General features: G+C 44.2%; 1 protein-coding gene across 1 annotated transcript in view; it reads right to left on the reverse strand.

Moving 5' to 3' along the window:
- Positions 1-18,771, reverse strand: part of sphkap (SPHK1 interactor, AKAP domain containing) — a 47,966-nt gene extending 29,195 nt beyond the window's left edge. Inside the window, 3 exon segments of the mRNA XM_034097981.2 lie at positions 10,323-10,433; positions 15,853-15,955; positions 18,450-18,771. Of these exon segments, the coding sequence (XP_033953872.1) occupies positions 10,323-10,433; positions 15,853-15,955; positions 18,450-18,484 (249 nt within the window). The 5' untranslated portion in view covers positions 18,485-18,771.
- Positions 18,772-20,110: the final 1,339 nt, after the last annotated feature.

Raw genomic sequence — 20,110 nt, forward strand, 5'->3', positions numbered from 1 at the left:
GAAGCTATTATCGAAACCCAATGGAGACATTGTTTATTTTGTTTGTTTTTATAATGCCTCCTGGAGCACCTTGGGATTGCCGTTAGCAATGAAAGGTACTTTATAAATCGAATTTATTATTATTATTATTATTAACTTCTAGGTTGAAAATCCTAGTCAAATACGTCGTCACTGCCTGATGTGTGCCTGATCACTGCCTCTCTGTGGTGACGACTTTGTTGGTGGAAGAGCAGCAGCAGGCCTGGGTTAATAATCTGTTTCCATTTCTTTTTGAGGGGTAAAACGCCTTTTATTCCCCCAAGAAAACCCTCCTTCCAGGCATAATGTTGTATCAGTGTCACATCGGCTTAAAACACAGATCTATAGAAGGAACCGCACAGAGATTATGCAACTAAAGAAAAAAGAAAAAAAAACATATAAGATGCCGCGTTCATCTTTAAAATGCACACGCTGTCAAATCTCTGAGGGCTGTGATGAAATGCAGTGTGACTATCACAGCGACATGACACCTCTCTGCGACTTCACGAGTGATCAAAGGTGACAGCAGCTCGCAGCCAGAGGTGATGGAGCGAAACGCAGCAAAGCCTTTATCTTTTATTTAGCTCACTTTTTTGTTGGCCCTGCCCCCTCACTATTTACGACTGTTTCTGTTCCTGCACAACAGATCATTTTCACCCTCAAACACACATTTCTTAGAGAACTAACGGATTCATTTGGTTGAATGTGGAGTTTTATAGTCCGCTTGAAATCAGAGCAGTCTTCTTTTAGCCTTTAGGCAAATCCAATTAAATACTATAATTGCGTTGGTCCATTAAAGCTGAAATAAAAAGGCTAAGTCATCAAAAAGAAAATTCCTCCCCTCATTACGCTTTGGTCTTTTTCACTTTGCCTCTCAATCAGCATTCATTAGAGGGTTCTACTCTAATTTCCCCTCCTCGACTCCTCGGTCCTCCGGTAGTGACCCGGAAATGGATTTCAGCGCGCCATGTTGAAGGACATCTCATTTCTCTAAATGCATTTCGAGGACCGAGGATCGAGCGTCGAGGAGGCTCTCTGGAGGAGCTCTAACCGAGGATACACTGATGGTTCCTCCACGGCTCCTCCGCGGATGCATTTCCGGGAACGGTGGAGGCGTGACGCACGGCCGGACTTATCTCAGGATATATCCAGTCTCTAATAGTGTTACGTTATTATGAGAGTGCTCTCATACTTGTTTGATTCTGAAATTGTATGTGTGTGTGTGTGTCCACATCTGTAGCCTGTTATTGTCTCATTATACCGCACTGTGAATGAATTAAAAGTAAATCTATAAATCGTCACGAACACATCTGTCCATCAGACAGAGGGCTGCTGAGCCTCCTGTCATCATTGATGGGCGTCTCTTTGGGCCGCCTGCTGCTTCCCCTCCTCTCTCCTCGGTTCCCCTCCTCAGTCCTCCGCTCGCATCTCCTGCGGGCGGCACCAAGTCTCGAGGATAGGAGTCGAGGAGGGGAGTCGAGGAGGGGAAATTAGAGCATTGAGAAACCTCTATTGTCTCACCGTCTTCTTCTTAACATTCCTCTCAGTTTCCACACTCCTCCTCCCTGCCTCTCCGTACAGTTCAGTCCAGGACAGCAGAATGTATTCCTCACAGTGTCATATTTCCTACGGTGCCGTTTGATTGATCGGCTGCGAAAAAAAAGCCAACGGAGGATCGCGAGTCGGAGCAGCGATCCGTCACGAGGGTCCGAGAGCGACGCTGAGGGAGCACGGGCCACATCTGCTCGCACAGGAAGTCGAGAAAACAAACGACCACTGTCTGACTCAAACTGAAGATGGAGCAGCTTTGGTCGTGCTTTTCTCAGAAGAACAATGGAGATACAAACTGTCTGCATAATCAGAAAGTCAGGTAGGCGTTGGCAGAAAGGGTACAAAAAGTACAAAACTAGAAGAATGTGCAAATATCACCACTGCTGTAAAGTTTCTTCAAGCAGTTAGGATTAGACTCTCCCGTTTACCCACCACTTTTTGAAATTGCCATTTGTTCAAAATGTTCTGAAAAATAGCGAACAAAGATAATTGCAACAAATGAGAACAATGTGTTCCTTTGCACAAGAGAACATGCCATCTCCAGAACAGTTTGTTCGCTTTCACTTGGAGGGTGTATTTCTGGGAAGCCAGTCGGGACACATTTATTAATAAGGCCTATTCTACTGCACTTTTTCTTTTTGAAATGAGTAGCTCGTAACATGTTCAATAATTGTGTGACTATCCACGGCTTGCGGTCTGAGATAAGCAGGTCGGTCTGTTTGTTGTGACAGTGATGAATATAATGTGTATCGATAGGAGGTATACAAGGAGATAAGAAATACACAACTTCTGGGGTTTTGAGAAGTTGCAGTACGTATTCATGTCCAAACTGATTTCCTGCCACACTGCTAACCTTTCCCTGTGCTGCTATCGCCAACATCTCTCGCTCTCACACACTTCTTACACACACACTACACACTGCCCATATATGTGTACTTATAGTGCACATTTGAGAGGATGGGAAACAAATCAGATATACTATTTGCTTCCTGCAGATTTGGACAGGAATCATTCATTATCACTAGTGGAAACAAAAGTCAAAATGAAACGGTTGTCGGAGTGACCAGTCGAGGACAGCATGAATATAATAATAATAATAATTCCTTATATTTATTATAGCGCTTTTCCAGATGCCGATGCAGCTGGTGTCTGAAGACTTCAGGAACATTTAACACTCACACTTCCAAAGTGCGACACCAGTGTGAGACCGCAGCTCTTGCTAAATTACTGCTATTACGGTTACCTTGGTAATGCTTTAACAACATGTATTACGCAGGGGAATGGGAATGTAAAGCAAACCTGTGTTTGTTAGTAGACATTAGAATACATATAGAAAGTACTTTTACTTAAATAATGTTTTTGGAAGGACAAACAGAACCAGGTTTTAATGGCTTCAATATGTAAGGCTTTAAAACCATGCTATGTTCGATGGCCGTGTGCACATGTAATGGTGGTTCATCTTTAAGTCTGCAGAGAAGCAGATAATGGCTTCTTGTTTCAGCGTCACTGCTTGGGAAGATTTCTTTAAGGACCTGATTCTGTGAGCTGACCCCCCTGCTCTTATAATTAAACGCGGATCAGTGAGCTGAGGCTCTGATCAGCGAGGTCACGGATAGCACGGCTCAGACTGTGGAGGTGTCGTTTCAGAAAAACCCAAGAACTGGCAAAGAGACGAGATATTCTGCAGCTTAAGGTGAGAAAACTGATTACACCCCGAGGGAAGGAGAATCAGGCTATCACTGAAGCGTGGGTATATATTTCATTCATTTTCAGAAATTCAGATGATGCTATTTCTTCTCGCCTATAAAAAAAAAATCCTGCAGTGTTACGATATGTCCTGCAGGAAAGGAAAGAAAAAACAGCTGATGTCACTCCCAAAAAAAAAAAGCCCTGCCTGACAGATGGAAATCCTGAATGTTATTCATGCTTAACTTGCAATTAACAATGAGTGAGTGATCAAAGGTGGCACATTAGATTTGGGCGACAGTGAGGATTAAGCGTGTGTGTCCTCTGGAGCGAAAAGCCTTTATCTTTTTTTTAAGCTTTCTCTCTTGATGTATTTTTAAATCCTTGCTAAAAGACCAAGTAGTACTTTAAAGGGCCCATGTCATGCTTTTCCGGTGTCACCCGCCCCCTTGTGTTATGAAGGTTTTCCTGCATGTAAACCGTCTGCAGTCACAAACCCTCAAAGTGCACCCTGTAGCGAGTACAACTCTAACACAGAGAAGACCTGTCTGCTGCCCCAGAACGCCTCGTTGGACATTTCTCTTTTTCCATTGTTTGCTTCCTGCAGGGTTCTGTGACGTGTGAACACCCAGAGCAACAGCAAATGACCGGATTGGCCCAAATGGACCAATCAGCGGAGCCCCTCACTCACCAGGATGCCTTGGCTAACTAACAGGGGCCCTTTCTCATTTCATCAAATCCCCCTCCTCGACTCCTCGGTCCTCCGGTAGTGACCCGGAAATGAATTTCAGCGCGCCATGTTGAAGGACATCTCATTTCTCTAAATGCACTTCGAGGACCGAGCATCGAGCGTCGAGGAGGCTCTCTGGAGGAGCTCTAACCGAGGATACACTGATGGGTCCTCCACGGCTGCTTCGCGGATGCATTTCCGGCAACAGAGATGTTTCAAAGAGGCGTGACGCACGGCCGGACTTATCTCAGCCAATGACAGCTCTGCATGCATCCCCTGGATATAATTTTATTAACTACTTTCATCGCGACCCGATGTTTACAGAGAGAACAGCTATGAGGTCCGTGCAGAAAGCAGAGCAGTGTGTAAAATATATATCACTATATGCCTACTCTCTTTATTTGCTTTAGTAGATATCTACAAACAAAGAGTCAATATTTTTCTAAAACCATTTAGTGCTTCACAATAAAATACACAACGGCTGTAGCCTGTTTTAGGAGCTGTAGGTGTGTGTGTGTGTGTGTGTGTGTGTGTGTGTGTGTGTGTGTGTGTGTGTGTGTGTGTGTGTGTGTGTGTGTGTGTGTGTGTGTGTGTGTGTGTGTGTGTGTGTGTGTGTGTGTGTGTGTGTGTGTGTGTGTGTGTGTGTGTGTGGTGTAGGTGTGTGGTACAGTGTGTGCGTAGATGCAGTGGACAGACAGGTCTCAGTTGGTTTGGTGTCCTCTGCTTACTTGCAATACTTGTAAATAAAACTTTTGGCCCATAATTTATTTTCCTCATTGTAGCGACCAGAGAGGGAGAGGGGGGGGGGGGGGGGGTATATCCAGTCTCTGATAGTGTTACGTTATTATGAGTGCTCTGTTTGATTCTGAAATTGTATATATCTATATGTGTGTGTGTGTGTGTGTGTGTGTGTGTGTGTGTGTGTGTGTGTGTGTGTGTGTGTGTGTGTGTGTGTCCGCATCTGTAGCCTGTTATTGTCTCATTATACCGCACTGTGAATGAATCAAAGTAAATATATAAGTGGTCATGAACACATGTGTCCATCAGACAGAGGGCTGCTGCCTCCTGTCATCATTAATGGACGTCTCTTTAAAATGACCGCTCAGAGGAGAGGAGTTCTCATCTCTCTAACCGCCTGCTGCCCCCCTCCTCTCTCCTCCGCTCCCCTCCTCGGCTCCTCCGCTCGCATCTCCTGTGGGCGGGACTAAGTCTCGAGGATAGGAGTCGAGGAGGGGAGTTAGTGAAATGAGAAAGGGCCGGGGACTCCCCATTGACTTGCATAGAGCTCCCTGAACGCTGGTAATAGACGAGTTGGGATGGCGGAGAAATGCTCTCTGCAGACCCGTTCTCACAGCGCTAGAAACCTTCTTCTTTCTCAATATCAAGCCACACTTATTGTTTTCACTTCGGCTCTGAGTGTGTGTGTGTGTGTGTGTGTGTGTGTGTGTGTGTGTGTGTGTGTGTGTGTGTGTGTGTGTGTGTGTGTGTGTGTGCGTGCTCAGGATGGGTTTCGCTTGTTCTCGCTGTATCTCCGACCCGGAAACCTGTCCGCTCCTCACAGCAACGAGCCTCGCAACGTCCCGACCAATCAGAGCACACTGGGCTCACAGGGAGGGGGGGGGGGGCAGGATCTCCAACAAGCCGTGTAGGACAGAGAGTGAATACACACACTTTACAGAGATGCTGTGAGAAACCAATGTGAGTTTGGAACATTGCACAATGTGAATCTATTCTAGTCGACCTCAACGATGGAACTATGATCAGTAGAGATGGCCACCGTGACATGGGACCTTTAAACAGTCCAGACTATCCTCACTGAACATAACATTCTACCAACAACGTTTATGAAAACTAAAAGACAAGTAGTTGGTTAGTTGGTGCGGACAATCATAACAACATATTTTGTCTGTAACGTCATTCCTTTTTTAAAAAGACAATTCCAGTACGTTCTCCTTTGTTTTAAAGAGGTCCCATTGCGTAACTGCCACTACCACCACTTTTTGTTGCACTACTAAATACTGGTAATATTTACATTAATTATGTGACCGTCTAAGTTTCAGGTTTCCTGTAGATATTGAATTGCTCTCTTATTGCACTTAGGGTACAGTTTTACTATTATGCTGCTGTGTTTATTGTATTTTAGTAACTCTGGCACAACAATATCCTTCGGGATGAATAAAGTCTTATCTATTATTATTTTTGGGGGGGTTTATCTTTCCTGTAGTGTGTTATGTTTCTGTGCATGTAAATGGTCTGCAAAGGCAAACATACAAGAGGGAGTCTCTCTCCAACACATCGTGTGGATCAGTGTTCATGAAGCGACAGCAGAGCTGATGCTTGATCTTGCCATACTCGTGCTTAAAATAAGGCTTTTTAGCCTTGAAGTGGATGTTTTATAGACAGGTCCCTTGTATCTAGTTAAACAGAACTAAAATAAAGACAAAGTTGCTTATCAAGACAAGGCAAGTAACATTTACTTGAAAGTCAACATTGTTTCCATAGAAAGCACTAGATAAGCTAGATTTAGAATCTAAATATAAGATTATTACACTTGGTTAGATCTGCAGTTTTTGCATATAGGAATGTGATGGTTACAGATATCATCTCAACAGTTAGATGTGTAAAATCTAATTACAGGATGTGCCAGAGTCTGCCCCTCCGTGCCAGCTCAAATAACAATTATAATTGTGTCACAGTGTCTGAAGATTTCCCTCTGTGCTAAATCTATCGCTGAGTGCACCGAGCAGAAGCCGACGGCAGCCTGAAAATGGCTCATTAACAACCACGATGACAAATGTTGGTCGTTTCCTGTCAACCAACAAACAAATCTGCGGCACGAATTGGAAAGTCCATGCGAGGTTGAGACGACAAGCACGTCTTCATGCTGAGAGTCCAGAAACTCTAGTCCAACAAGAGTTCTCAAATCAAAGCAGGAAGTCAAACTATGGAAATATTTCAGAGTTGGTATTACAGTACAGCAGAGATGATGATTTCTGTATTAGTGACACAAATAAACCACAACAAACAATCCTCCAATAATAAATTGCCTGCTGAGAGATAATTAATCTCTTCACAATCTTTCAGCAGAATGAAACGACTTGAAAAAGACTCCTTTGGTTTATTGCAACCAGCAAAGGGATTGTGAGAAATGATATTATTTAAATGTAGTCTGCCGACGCATCTCCAAGACGGCCCAACACAAGCATTCAGAGAGCGAGCAACAAAGACAGCAGTTTTCTCAGCATGAGAGGTAACATGTTCCGTAGAGTCAAGGCACTCAGGATAATATACCGAAGAAGGGATTTTTCCCTTTTTTGGGATTTGAAGTAAATCTCTCTCAGGTTTTCTTTAATCAAATCAAAAAAGTCAACAAGTAATTTGCACTATTGTATCAACATGCTGTTTCGACCACAGTGTTTTCAGAAGTCTACCGTACGGTGGCCGACAGGTGCAAAACCCTTCTGTTGGGAAAATACTGAATGTACTATTTTCTATATCAGAGTAGCACATGCTAAGAAAGGCCTAACTGTAACTGTGTACCTAACCGGATTACTTAGAAGGAGCTCATGAGACACTGTGCTGAACATACGATAGCTATGTTCAACGATTAACTTGATGACACAGCCCCTAGGCCTAGGGAGATAGGCATATGACTGGCATGTGTATTGCTTACGCAGGCCTTAGCTAATCTGAACTAAACATAGAATACTGGTTTGAACCGGTATTCCTCCATCTTGTTACTGTGTAACTCCCTCTCTTGTATGTCAGCATGTGAAGGACACTGTTCGGGGAATTAGCTGATGCTCTGTATGTGATGACTTCTTCCATTCTTGCAAGGATAATAAATACATGTATCTAGAGATGATCGGGGATCGGAGCCGATGACGTGATTTTCAGAAGATTGGAATCGGGAGAAAAAAATCGGGGATCGGGATTTATTTATTTATTTTTTTTTTTTTAATAAAATATTTTTATTATTTTATTTAATGTTACAAAACAAAAATGACCATATTCACGTGTCTTAAAGTCATCCTGAGGCCTTCGTTTTGGTTTAAAATTACACAACATCATGTGTGTGCTGCTTCTTTTGGGCTTGTTTTCAGACCTGGTTGCTTATTTCTCTGAAATCTGGCAACAGAGTGGGCACAGTGTCTAATAGTAGCAGTAAGCTAACGAGAGGCTACGTTCAGCTGGTGACTCGGGACGGAGAAAATGTCAGGAGTTTGGAAGTATTATGAAATTGAAAGCGAAGGCAGTGTAACAGCCAGGTGGAAAGAACAGAGCTACGTTCAACACGACCAATCTAATACGCTACCTGAGAAACAAACACCAACAACAACACGGCGAGTACACAGCGGCCACTCAGGTAACGGCACTGAAACAACCGACACTTTCAGAGACTTTCAAAAGGAAAGAGAAACTGCCCCAGAACAGTGAAAAGGCCAAAGAATAACAGCCAAGATAGCTGAATTCATCGCGTTGGATGGCCAGCCGTTATCTGTTACCTTTTTGTTCTCTTAATGCATTGCATAAAGATCGGATCGGGAAAAATCTGTATCGGCAGATTGTCAAAATCAAATGATTGGAATCGGATCGGGAGCAAAAAAAGGTGATCGGGACATCCCTACATGTATCCTGATCATCGAAACTCAAGCCGGAGACGAAGAACAACTTCCATTAGGAGTAACACGCAGCAGCTTCATAAACAATGCATATATAAAAACTAGTGCTGTCAAAATTATCGCGTTAACGGCGGTAATTATTTGTTTTAATTAATTGCGTTAAAATATTTAAGGCATGTGCAGAATGGCCCGCCCCATACGTGCCACCAGTGGCAGCGCCAGGGTATGGCTGGGGTAGGCTACACCCATACCAAGAAATGGCTTAGCCCCACCATGAAAAATGATGTTAAAGTAAGCAAAATAAAGTCTGCCAACTCGCGCGGAGTAAATTGCACAGACAGCAGTTAGTAAGATTGATTTCAGTAGCCACGGTTTTGAAAACTTTTGTCACGTAGTGATCGTCTTCTCAATAGAACATCTTTGATAACGGCGTGGTGTTGTTGCAGGAAGTCCCGACGCAGAATACTCTTGCTGTAGTACAGGGCAGAGCCATATAATAGTAATAATATGGCTCTGGTACAGGGGTGCACATAACTGGTACGCAGGTTATGTGCGTAATCTGAAATGCGCACCGTCACTTGTGTCACAAAGCGCATTTGCGTACCGACGTACTTGTGAAGCTTTTCCAGAAGGCGGTTCGATCACCGGACGACAGAGTCGGTCTCCGTGTGCACAGACAGGGCTGCTGTTAACGTCGGTCTGTACAACGGAACTGTGCCAACACTACGCCAACCGGCTGCGGAGGGAGACCCCCCCCTTCACTGGAGAACTGCGCTAAAACAGCTGATCACAACGTTCACACTCTGTGGTCACGAAGTACTCCACTAGCCGCCCCCCCCTCTGTCGACTTTCCTGAAGTACTCCCCCGTTGATAGAAATCAACACGTAATGAATTAATATTAGATACTGTATGTTAAATGGATATATCCGCCTTCTTTCATTTACCTTTGCATTCCCACAACAATATACATAAATAAAGGGCATATTTTGGACGTAGTTCGAATGGTGATTAATCATGATTAATTAATTTTTAAGCTGTGATTAATCTGATTAAAAATGTTAATCGTTTGACAGCCCTAAAAACACAAATGTGCCAAAACGAGGAACATCTTCACCAACGAAACGGGAGCAGCGTTGACTAAAAGCCCTACATTATCAAAACGCTGCAAGAAGCTCAAAACACAACTGAAACAAGGACACTAAAGACGTATACCCACAGCTGGGACCGGAGCACCGTTACTTACAATATATAAAGGCAGATCTGCTGTAAGCTAGCTAGTAATCATTCGATCACATTAAAATAAGCCAATGAAACGTACATGTTAGTGCTTAAGGCTGTTGTAGCACGTTTCCACTTGTCTACCATAAACCAAAGAGTCTCTAATCAGGGATGATTGCATGTGGGATCTAACAGTTGACTCTAAATGCAAGTGGTTATTGATTATCCTAAAAACCTTTTCTCAACACACATAGTGACACACGAGACCTTCGAGAACTGGCTACCCTCCGGCAGCGAACGAGCACCATCAACCTGCTGCAGAAAACATGTCCCCCACCTCCACGCCCAGACGCAACCCAAAAGACACAGAGTGAAGAATGTTTTCGATCATCTCTGTGTTTCTATTCATTCCTCCCTAGGACTCCACACTCGATGAGTTGCTCCATTCTGTGTTGCCATGAGGGTGCAAGCGTTGGTGCACCGTGTGCTCACTCACCATGGTGCAGCTGCCCTCCGTGTCGTCGTCCAGCAGGCCCAGTCGGCACAGAGCCTTCTCGTTCCTCAGCCAGTACTCCGGGGAGTCCATCACGCTGCTGCTGCACAGCACCTGCACACAGACCGAGGATCAGTACAGGAGATACACCACACCCCTCTTCCCCATGTCTCTTCTACATCAACATGTGTCCCTTCTTCTTCATGTCTCTTCTACATCAACATGTGTCCCTTCTTCTTCATGTCTCTTCTACATCAACATGTGTCCCCTCTTCTTCATGTCTCTTCTACATCAACATGTGTCCCCTCTTCTTCATGTCTCCTCTACATCAACATGTGTCCCCCTCTTCTTCATGTCTCCTCTACATCAACATGTGTCCCCTCTTCTTCATGTCTCTTCTACATCAACATGTGTCCCCTCTTCTCCATGTCTCTTCTACATCAACATGTGTCCCCTCTTCTCCATGTCTCCTCTACATCAACATGTGTCCCCTCTTCTTCATGTCTCTTCTACATCAACATGTGGCCCCTCTTCTTCATGTCTCTTCTACATCAACATGTGTCCCCTCTTCTTCATGTCTCTTCTACATCAACATGTGTCCCCTCTTCTCCATGTCTCTTCTACATCAACATGTGTCCCCTCTTCTTCATGTCTCTTCTACATCAACATGTGTCCCCTCTTCTTCATGTCTCTCCTACATCAACATGTGTCCCCTCTTCTTCATGTCTCTTCTACATCAACATGTGTCCCCTCTTCTTCATGTCTCTTCTACATCAACATGTGTCCCCTCTTCTTCATGTCTCTTCTACATCAACATGTGTCCCCTCTTCTTCATGTCTCTTCTACATCAACATGTGTCCCCCTCTCCTTCATGTCTCCTCTACATCAACATGTGTCCCCTCTTCTTCATGTCTCTTCTACATCAACATGTGTCCCCTCTTCTTCATGTCTCTTCTACATCAACATGTGTCCCCTCTTCTTCATGTCTCTTCTACATCAACATGTGTCCCCTCTCCTTCATGTCTCCTCTACATCAACATGTGTCCCCTCTTCTTCATGTCTCTTCTTCATCAACATGTGTCCCCTCTTCCTCATGTCTCTTCTACATCAACATGTGTCCCCTCTTCTTCATGTCTCTTCTACATCAACATGTGTCCCCTCTTCTTCATGTCTCTCCTCCATCAACATGTGTCCCCTCTTCTCCATGTCTCTTCTACATCAACATGTGTCCCCTCTTCTTCATGTCTCTTCTACATCAACATGTGTCCCCTCTGTGGAAAGAGACTCTGAAAGTTTCAGGAATAAAGATTCTCTCTCTTTTTGATCCATTTCTATAAAAACCTGTCTGAAAATGAGCTGATCAGATTTTGCCCACTTTGTGATGTCATAACGATGTGTTGTCTTGAGTAACCATTAGCCAATCACGAACCAAGGTAACCCCCCCCCCCCCCCCTTATCACCTGCATCTCCTCCTAGAGCACCATTGAGTTCTTTGTAACCAGATGTCTCTCAGAGGGGCGTGGGGAGGGGCTTCTTATTTTCATCTAAAGTAACAGACAGAGAATCAGCACTTTGGAAACAGCGCTGAAACAGAGGGGATTATGGGTAATGCTGCAATGATCTGTTTGGTGTTTCAGCCAATCAGAGACAGGCTCTGTATATATCTGAGACCTGTAATATATTGATGAAAAACAGTATAATAGGAGACCTTTAAAGGGTCGTTTAAAAGTTTAAGAAATGTAACCGCGTAGTACTGTACATGAATGTACGTCTTTTATCTTGTGCTGAGTGGTGTTTCGTAACCATGTGTACCTGAGTCTGCGTGAGGCATCCTCTCAGCAGGCAGACTCCACTTCAGCACATACTGCACATATTTGTGTTTTCGCAAACCACTGCTGGATTTCCAAGAAGTGCAACAACATGGAGAAACCAGAACATGACGAACCGGCTGCAGAGAGCAACATTGAACTCGTATGCAACCTAAATAAATAAACGAGGGGACATACTGTACAGCGATTGACCACTCGAAATCAGAAGCTCCTTTCTCCAGTGTTTTTCTTGAAACACAAAAAGAAATGACTAGTTTTAGGGGAAACAAAAGTAATAGCCGCGTTCACACAGCGGTACTTTTCCCACAAAGGTTCATGCAAACTTAATTCATGAGAACTCTTTAGTTCGCATGAACTAAGTACAGATCGCGTTCACACCAGAAAAAGTCCCTGAGGGTGGATTAGGCAAATGAAGCCGCTGAGGTCACTTCTTCTTCTTCTGCTTTGGGTTTACTGGCAGGCCGCAAACCACTTCACGGCGTATACTGCCGCCCAAAGTCCCCGGCCGGAAGTCCCCGGAGTTGGGGAAGGCTTCAGTAGAAGCTGCTGGGAGTCCCAGCAGCTTCAACTGAAGCCTTCCGAGTAAATCGCCAGAACGCCGACACCTCCTCATCTCCACCGCTCCCATGTTTTATTTTGTGTTGCCATGAGTTAGTGTCTCTGCGTTTCTGCGCTGGGCTAATGCTAATGCTAATAATGCTAATGCGAGGATAATAAAATGGCGGCTTCACAAAACTTTTTGGGAGTTTTATGGGGCGTGGTTTGCAATCCGCCCAGCCAATCAGGAATATAGCTATTTTCTCAAAAAAGAGCCGCTCGAAAGTCCCTGCTCTCTAGCAGGGACTTTCGAGGGGGTAAAAAGGTTCGCATGAACTACTTTTAGTACCGGCTCTTTTTGGTGTGAACGCGATCATGAACTAAGTTCGCATGAACCTTTGTGAGAAAAGTACCGCAGTGTGAACGCGGCTATTGTAATCCTTAATATTCAGATGTTTTAAGGAGTAGGATGAAGTGTTACATTACATGCTACTTGTTAGACGCTTTTATCCAAAGCGACTTCGAACAAATGTTGTATAGACTTTATAGATAAAGTGTGTGAGAATTGGTGAGGCGTGTGGTGCAGTGGGTTGTGCGTTGGTGTTCGGAACGGGTTCAAACCCCACTGCAGTCAGCATGTCGTTGCTGGGCAAGACACTTCACCCCAAATTGCTCCTGTGGGGATACAGTATCGTAAGTCGCTTTGGATAAAAGCGTCTAACAAGTGACATGTAATGTAATGTAAATATTTGTGTGACATTTTTTATATCTTCTATTTCATAACTAGTCAAATGTGATTGTAAATGGCTTCATCATACTTCAAACAGTATCATGGGAATAGCTGCAGTAGCTACGGCAAGAGATCGAGATAACCGTTAAACAATTACCTTCATTAACGTTGTTCTTGATTAGTTACATAATTTAGTTTTTTTCCTTTTCTGTTTTATTTTATTTTCATGGCTCTGTTGTTTAAGTTATATTGATAAGCATTTTGTTTTGGTTTCGCCCGTGTGGGCATGTGCGGGTGGAGGGAGAGAGGGAGGGAGGGGGGAGGGGGAGTGTAGTGAGTGTACTGTGATATTACAATATAAATGAAATGGCATCGATTACTGTACACTATAATGAAATAAAAATACTTGTAAAATACAAAAACAAAAAATTGCTCACAGTATCGAGTATGTAAGTTGCTTTGGATAAAAGCGTCTAACAAGTCACATGTACTGGTGCATGTGGTAAGTAAAACAAAGCGACCCGGGGTAGTCAGGTCTCCTTTTTGCAGAAATCCCCTGAAGTGTCTTAGTGTTCAACAGCAGGTGTGTTTTAAAACATTATAGCTGCCCTCTTGTTTAGAAAGCTGCGTGACTCACTGTACGTACAGTACGGTGCTCTAGTAAGAAGGAGTCATGCTTGCAGGATCTTCAAGAGGATAATAATGCACATATTGGGTTTCGTGCATGTTTTGCCTCACCTATCCCGCAACTGGATTTAAGTTACGCCTAACACACACTCGCTTAGTCACGTATCCACGTTCCTCTGTGTTCCCTCTCTGCATGGTTACTGGGACGAATGGCCCTTTCTCCAGGGCCTTCTTTTCCACGGGAAGTGTCCTTGGATCAACAATCTGTCAGCTAACCAAACGCTGCACAGTGTGTATGGGATGGTGGCTGCCTCCTCCCTGGGACACTTGAGTGAAGCCCTCAGGACGAAGCCAAGAGTCATTGAGCTGCCTTTGTTAAGGACGGAGGGACTGCTTCACTGACGCAATCGTTTGTCGTTAACTATTGATTCCACTTCTTTTATTGACTTCTCGATTCAATGATAATTTATTAACAAGAGTCCATTTAAAGATTCCCTTGATGGTTACAGGGTTTGATCATACGGTATATATTCCTTTTATACCATTGTCTTTTTTAATTGTCCACATTGCAAGAATCCAAAAACAACAAAAAGCGAATATAATAACGATGCTAAAATAATTTAATTTAAAAAAATGCATGCATTTAATTCAAATACATACATAACATAATAATAATAGAAATAAAAGAAACACTACTATTGCTAATAGTTGAACAAAATATTGATATTTTAAAGGTAAGAATAGAGTAAACAAGGAGAGTTTGCGCATCCCACGTACGGCAGTTACGGGATGACAGTCACATGCTATTAATAGATCAATGTCTCTGCAGTTACTCCGGCATGTGACGGATATTAAGCATGCTCTCTCTGTGTATTTTTAGTGACAATTCATGCCCCGTCGTGCCTGCACCCCGAGGATCGGACCATCTGTGCCTGCCTTTAGCCAGGTGAAGGTGACGTAGCTTCAGCCGGTGTCATATCACAGCGGTCAGCGGAGCCTGAGGCCCAATAATGAGAAAGATATCACCTTGTGCCTCTGCAGGACACTGGAGTGGAAGTCAGTTAAGATCACGAGGGGTATCGGCTAATTAGGAACACACATCAGCGGGCGGGCACACACACACACACACACACGCACACACACACACACACACACACACACGCACACACACACGCACACACACACACACACACACACACACACACACACACACACACACACACACACACACACACACAGTGCACAAAGAGACACACAATCTGAAAGGAAATGCAATCCAGCCCCCACCTCAGCCCACTGATCTGTGCTATCTCCCCTCCCGCTGCTCTCTCAGTGCTGGATGATAAATCTACTGGGCTGACCTGAGGGCTGTTCCTCCCACTGCACAACCTCTGGGTGTCAGAGCAACCCCGAGAGGAGATTAAACTCTGCAGATAACTGAGGGGGAGGCAGATATGAGTGACAGGTGCACACACACACACACACACACACACACACACACACACACACACACACACACACACACACACACACACACACACACACACACACACACACACACACACACACACACACACACACACACACACACACACACACACACACACACACACACACACACACACACACACACACACACACACACATGATGAGAGGAAGAAGAAGACGTGGTTGACAAGAAGACACACACACACACACACACACACACACACACACACACACACACACACACACACACACACACACACACACACACACACACACACACACACACACACACAGAGATAGATAGACACTTTCATTCGTTTACCTTCTTGCAGGCGCTGATGGACGAGGCCGCGGTGCTCTGCGCGCTGCCCCCCCCCACCTCCACAGCTTCAGAGCCTTCAAACATGGCTGACGACTGGAAGTTACTGCGGGGCGGAAAGGGCAAAGAGACGACTTTGTCAGAGCAAGTTCCTGTCAAGTGTTCTTTTAAAAACAACAACAGTGTGTTGGATCGGAAGTGTGCATGGGAGATACGATAATACTGTGACAGGTTGACTTGCATCACAGCAGCTCCATTTGCAACATCGAACAAGGACACATAGTAAGAAATGATCAAAGGAACATCACAATCACTGGAGAGAAAACTCGCTCAAGACCCTCTGACGAACATTTGACCTGGGATTGACTGGTGCGTAAATAAGTGCTACTGTACAGTCTAACTTGATTAAATCGTGGGACCCTGCATCTCCGATTCTATCGTAACAATCCATATTCAATGCCGTCTCCTGTCACGTGTTCATATTCATATCGGTGGCACCCGTCCAAAGGACTAACCAGGTTTTGTCGTACTGAATATAACACTCAATATTCGAGACAACTGCCCCGAATGCCCCAATTAAGACGAAGGGAACATTCAGGCTCAGGCTATTTATGTGTACCCGTCGGTAGATTCTGTTTGCAGAGAAAAAGACAAGGGTTCCATCCTGACACTAAACAGAAACAACAGACACATCTCTAATAAAGGACTAGTAAAAGTGCAAGTATATAATTAAAAAACATTTTAAGAAGGAAAACACTAGTACAAACATGGACATTCAAAATTCACAATTAAATAAAATAGGCATCTGTGTGACGCTGATGTGTTCATTTGTGCAATAGCTGCTGACCAACTGCCATCCAAGGTGTCACCTCATCATTTATTAAAGAGGGCAAAAGGGCTTTTTGGATGTCACAACCTTTTTATAGTATTATTATTTATGAGAAGTCATTGTAGCGAGGTTTCTTTAACGGAGGTCTTCTCACTCCTCATGAAAACGCTCAGGAAAAAAACACACTGCATGTTGCAGCAAATTGTAGTCTGTGCTGGATATCACGTCTGTCGCTTGACTCCCACAGCAAAGGGGATTATGGAAGAAGAAGAAGAAGAAGAAGAAGAAGAAGAAGAAGAAGAAGAAGAAGAAGAAGAAGAAGAAGAAGAAGAAGAAGAAGAAGGATGGAAACCCAATGTACGACCTTCCTTTGGTGCATAAGACAACATTACTCAACAACGTGGGACCGTCTCTCAGAGTCTCAACACAACTCAAAACCCCGGGAAGGCGTCGTTATCCTCTGTGCATGCTTTCACTGAGATAAGCCAAGTGCAGCTTATCTGCGATGGCATTAATGAGGATCAATTTGGAAATAAAGAGGCTGGATGCATGTTTGAATAGGAGCAGCTGTTTTTCTTTTTTTAACTGTAATCCACGTATTTCAAAGCTAAAAAGCATTTCATCTTTAAACCCCAGAGGGATCAACACAACTGGATCTATTTGCAGTAAAGCCTGATGTAAATAATTGTGTCACAAGAAATGATGAGTTTCCTGCAAATGGCCGGTTAATTTGAGGGGGAAACAAATATGATGGACTGGAGATAAGTGGATGTGCTTTAAATAGGCTGATGTATGCGAGGGAAACATATCAAAACATGAATCCAAACACGCACGATTCTGCAGTGATTATGTTGAATGCATGCAGAACACTGGAAGCAAACGACATTGCAAAAGAAGGAAGTGGAAAGGATTGGAGAAATAAAGCTGCTCATGCCGATCGGGAGCTCTTTCCGCCAATTTTTTTTTTTGCAGATGACCAGGGATGGATTCGTCACGCACGACTTCTGATCTTTGCGCGTAACGACCTTCCCATCACGACACGCGGCTGACTGACAGCCAGGTCGGTGCACTCGTGCTCCCGGGGCCCGCAGGTACCCAGCAAGCAGACCATTAAACCATGACATGTATTTTGGCTTTCAGGGACTGCCCAGGTCCAATTACGTGATTTACTGTGAAAGCTTGCATATCCCCAGGCCAGCGGGAACATGCGCAAACAAGCAACTTTTCAACGTGACTGTTTTGGAAAGAGTTCAACTGCTAATAATACAGAATGTGCCATGTTTTGTTACAGAAGCTTAATGACACATCTTTGTAAGTGTGATTATTTATCATTCACATCAACACTTTTCTTCATTGCCCCACATTGTATGAGTGAGGTCAGGCATGCTGAAACATCTGGTTTACTGCACACACACTGGCAGTCGTCCGTGAAAGCGGATTTACTGCAACCCTCTGCGTGGATTTTGGTGCGCTTTCCCCCCCAACACAAACTGGAACACTTCGCACTGACAGGAGATAACGTCCACGTCAACCCACCTCATTCCAGTGCCTTTGGAAATATCACATAATATAGAATATGATGTTTAAAAGAATGCTACACAAAAATAATCGCACCATTGCTTGAGAATATAAGAGTGTCTCCATACATGCAACATTCAAAATATAAAGTTCACTATTGAATATCAAACGTACGATTTAAGATGTTTTGTTTGGGAATACGCTCCAAACATTAGCGACCTTTTCTCCATCCTGGGATAACAAAGTCTCTTACCTCGGCGTTTGAAGAAGGCACTCTGCGCCGGCCATTCTGTACCAAAAAAAAAAGCCAAACTGTCCTCAACCGGTGCGAGTATTTCCTCTGTGGGGAACAGGGAGAGGTACTGTGGAGCACCTCGACGCGTAAATGTCCCCGGGACCCTCTCAGGTCCAGATGCTGGACTGAGCACTGAAGGAATCCAACACTGCCTCGCGGTGACTGCACGGGGGGAGGAGGGGGGGCTGTGATGGACTGCGCGCTGTCTCAGCAGCACCACCTGCCCTGCGCGTCTCTCCGCGGAGTGCCAGAGCCCTGCATGGATCCAAACCGTAATGAGCTGCTCGACGCAAGCGAGGGCATGGATATATGGACAGTGCGCGCGCATGTCGACGCATGCAGGCTACAAGCAGATGCACGCACACAAGTACGTAGTTGTTTTGATCCCATACATTAAATGGTAACGAAAGTGAACCACTTGCAGTCTGTGTTTACTGATGAATGTCTTTATAAAAGTGAAATCAGAGAAGTAGCAGTAGTAGTGGGAAACCGACAAAGGATAAATAAATATTAATTAAATATATCCATTATATTTTAAACTAGAATTATGATTTTTGTGTTTATGCTCTTCCAAGCAGAGATTGCAGTTACTTACTTGTCTTTCCAATATGTCTTCACAACATGAGTAACGGCCATACATGTTCTGTAAGGGCACCGTGACCTTTACCTTTGACCAGCAAAGTCTAATCAATTGATTCAAAGCTCCAGGAAGAAGACAGGGCGTCGAAACAGTATTGGCAAAATGGTGGTACTACTTCGGTTTCAGTCACATGATGTAATCGGGCCCGAACTGTATTTCTCCGGTTAGAGTCATCAGCATATATTTCTATTTTTTAGCTAAATCAACAACTTTGAGATAGTTCGGTCATCTTCCAATCAGAGGGTGAGTTCGATCCCAGGCCCTACAGTCAACATGTTGATGTATTCTTGGGTAAGATCATTAAACCCAAATGCTCCTGATGGATAACAGTGTGTGAATGTTATGGCGCATTTCCACTACAGCGCGGAGCACGGTTTAATTAAGCGTGCCCTGCCCGGCCCGTTTTTGGTTGCGTTTGCTCTAGGCGTAGTTCCGGCTAGCGGGTATTTTTTCACAGTTTTCTGGCTCTCCAAAATCGAGGTTCTTTCCGGGCCAACAATCGGGCTGAGTATGCTAGTGAGAGAATCGCTGGCAACTACAACAAAATGAACATATTTTACCCTGATTTAATTTTTTTTTTTTAAATGATGCCGAAGTAACAACATACTGATACCGGTTAGTACAAACCATGAATTAATGCTTTGACAAGTCTGCAGACAGACGGCAGGCGAACAACCTTTTAAAATGCGTGTTTTCTGAATGGAGATCGGCTAAGCTAACGTTATATATGCTCCGACCGTCCACACTCACAACAACGGCCTACAGACATAAATAAACCAGCGACTGTATTCTCCATGACACAGGCAGTCTGTGGTTTGTACTTGTTTAACTTGTCTAGTTTCTGAACAGATATGAGGAGCTGTGAGCTCTGGGGGCTAACAGCTAACGGCTGAGGTTGGTTTTGTGTTTCGCATTGAAGATGACGTCATGGCTCCGCCTACACTGCGTTACTATAGTTACTACCCCAGTTCCTAAACTG

This window comes from Pseudochaenichthys georgianus, chromosome 13 (genome assembly GCF_902827115.2).
Source record: "Pseudochaenichthys georgianus chromosome 13, fPseGeo1.2, whole genome shotgun sequence".
NCBI classification, from domain to species: domain Eukaryota; kingdom Metazoa; phylum Chordata; class Actinopteri; order Perciformes; family Channichthyidae; genus Pseudochaenichthys; species Pseudochaenichthys georgianus.